Source organism: Citrus sinensis, chromosome 7, assembly GCF_022201045.2.
Source record: "Citrus sinensis cultivar Valencia sweet orange chromosome 7, DVS_A1.0, whole genome shotgun sequence".
NCBI classification, from domain to species: Eukaryota; Viridiplantae; Streptophyta; class Magnoliopsida; order Sapindales; family Rutaceae; genus Citrus; species Citrus sinensis.
The window spans coordinates 16,651,943-16,654,741 of NC_068562.1; the positions used below are offsets into that span (position 1 = coordinate 16,651,943).

General features: G+C 26.9%; 1 protein-coding gene across 2 annotated transcripts; it reads left to right on the plus strand.

Moving 5' to 3' along the window:
• The first annotated feature begins 547 nt into the window (after positions 1–547).
• LOC102622992 (uncharacterized) lies at positions 548–2,140 on the plus strand. 2 transcript variants are annotated; one of them, XR_008056414.1, is made up of 3 exons: positions 548–700; positions 954–1,164; positions 1,655–2,140. XR_008056414.1 is itself a non-coding variant. In XM_006465126.4 (2 exons), the coding sequence occupies exons 1-2, from the start codon at positions 851–853 to the stop codon at positions 1,854–1,856; spliced, it is 516 nt and encodes a 171-aa protein (XP_006465189.2). In that variant the 5' UTR covers positions 709–850; the 3' UTR covers positions 1,857–2,140. The 2 variants fall into 2 exon arrangements, 1 of the variants encoding a protein (XP_006465189.2); XM_006465126.4 differs by lacking the exon at positions 548–700 and having other exon boundaries at positions 709–1,164.
• The last annotated feature ends 659 nt before the right edge of the window (positions 2,141–2,799 follow it).

Sequence of the window (2,799 nt, forward strand, 5' to 3'; positions counted from 1 at the left end):
CATATAAAATTCATAATATTAATGAGCTTTTATTTACAACTTCAATACTCAACTCTTTTTTAAAAATACGTTCTAATGATTTGTGATTAACATAAAATTAATCACCAATATATTTATAGAGTTTATGTTCTTTGCATTTAAGCAATTGCAACACTTTTATCTTTTTAGAGTATTGAATTTGAAAAGTACGTACATAAATTCTATGTCTATATACTTATATTGATATTTAGGTTTCTATGTACGGGTTCATAATATTTATTAATATTTTTAGTATATACATGACAACTTTTGAAACTCATGAATGTTAGTCAAGCAAATAGTATACATACCAAAACGACATAAGTTATTAAAATATCAAATTCTTCTTAAATTAATAAAAATATATTTGCCCAATATATTAATACATTATTTATTTATTGATAAATAAATAATCTCTCTAAAATAATATTTTTTTTTCTTAATTCCGACAAATATTGATTTATTTGAAAACATTTTTTCTCATTTTTTTTTTTAAAAGAAAGAAAGAAAGAAAGAAAGATAAACACAACAACACGTACATGCTTGTAGAGCTTGAAATGGACAGCCAGCCGGCGAACTGGAGAATCAAGCAGAAGCCACGTAGCTTAAAATGTCTGCATAAAGTTTGGTGCAAACTACAAACGTGTCAAATAATTAAGAGACCCATGATCTGCCGACTGCTGTAAGCACTTCTTCTTCTCCCATTTTTATCTGCTCTTGCTTTTATATATTTATATACAAAATTCAATAATTATATTTCTATTTATTAATTCCTTCTGCTGGGTTAGCATATATAATTCCTGACCAAAAAAAAAAAAAAAAATTATAATTAATGGGTCGACATAATAGATCATCAGGAACAAGAAGTGCTGCTTTTCGGGTGATAATTATTTTGTGCATGCTTTTCATATTTGTTTCCGCTTTTGGAGATGAAGATATACAGAAGAGCTTTGACGATGATCGTCATAGCGAACATGAAGAAGCCGCAGAAGAAGTGAAAGAACCGTCTACTACTTTAGAGACGTTGAAAAGCACTTTTGCTCTTTATACAAGTGCTTCTCCTTTAAGCAGCAGCAGCAGCTATTGGGGCAAACTCAAAGCGTCCTTGAATCGAGCTCAAGCATACCTCTTCCCTCCTAATCTTGAGTAAGTATCGTTAATTAATTTTACTTCAGCCATCTACTACGTATTTTTAGATTAAAAATATTTATTTATGCATTTAATTTCTCTGCGATTTTATTGGTTAAAATTTAAATTAAATACGTGCAAAAACTTAATACTAGCTAGTTTAGATTTTTAAGTAAACAATAAAAATAATCACATTTGGCTATTATGAGGTCGGTAAATTTTTTTTTTACGTTGAAGTAATTAGAGGTTTCGAACTAATTAAGAAGTTACGGTTTGAACTCTGTTTTTTATGTTGAGGTTTAGAAATATTTTATTTGCCTTATCGATTTTTAAAAAGAAAAAAAATAATTGATACATTTTGTTAGTGTGCTGGTTTGTCAGAAATTAATCAATAATTTTGAAATTTGGGGAAGCATTTAAAATTAGTAACATTAAATCTTTTATGAAATTGTCATAAACAACTAATTAATATCTAACAAGCAGATTAATTATTTTTATTAATGGTCAGTTTTAGGGGAAGTAATAATGAAGCAGGGGCGATTAAAAATCCAAGTGGTGGGGAGAAGGTGAAAGCAGCCGTCGCAAAAAGTACGGAGAGGAGCAAAGAAACCGTGGAGCAATCGGCTCAAACTGCTGCTGAAATTGCAGGGAAAACAATGCAGAAAGTCAAGGAGAAAATTAAGAAGACTTTTTCTCATCACGAGCTCTGATTAAGTTTTAATTAATTATATATGTAATTGTTAGGCTTTTTCTTTTTTTTGGGGGGGGGGGGGGGGGGAGAATATGTAATTGCTAGGTTACATTATAAATATGTGTATATTTCGTTATACTTAGGGTTTTGGGGAATGAGAATGAAATATGTGTTTACTTGGCAAAATATAATTTAGGAATGAGAATAAAATATGTTGGTTTCACATAATTTAGGAATAAAGAATGAGAATCTCATTTTCATAGAAGGTTAGGAATAAGAATGAAATTCATGTTTATTTTTGTATCTCTATAATTTTTTTATATTTTTTGAATTACTCTCGTTTAAATCATAATTAATTTTATTATTTTAACTGTTATTATTATTATTTTATTTTTATTAATATTATCATTATTAATATTTATTATTATTATTTTTAATTAATATAATTTTTATAATAATATTTATACATGTATCTAGTTAATGAAAATTATATTATTTAATAATATGAGTATTTTGGTTAATTGATTCTCATCCCTATTTATTATTCTCATTTATTTTACTAAATAAACACATCAATGACATTCCAGCACATTCATATTCCTATTTATTTTTTTCAAGTAAACATTAGAATCTCATTCTCATTCCAGTTCATTCTCATTTCATGAAGTAAACGTGCCATTAATGAATTAGGTTTGTTTATTTATTTTTTTTAGCATAATCTGAATAAAAGTGTTATATTAATAAAATAAAGTGAGATGGATAAACTTGCATTATTCTTGGGCATGCAATACAAATTGATTAGCTTAGAAACCATAGTAATTGGTCAACGTTTAATATATATATATATATATATATATATATATATATATATATATTTTAGACTGATTAATCATCAGATTACTGCATTACACAGATATTTACCACAAATGCTTATTGTAGCAGAGATATTACACTGATATTTA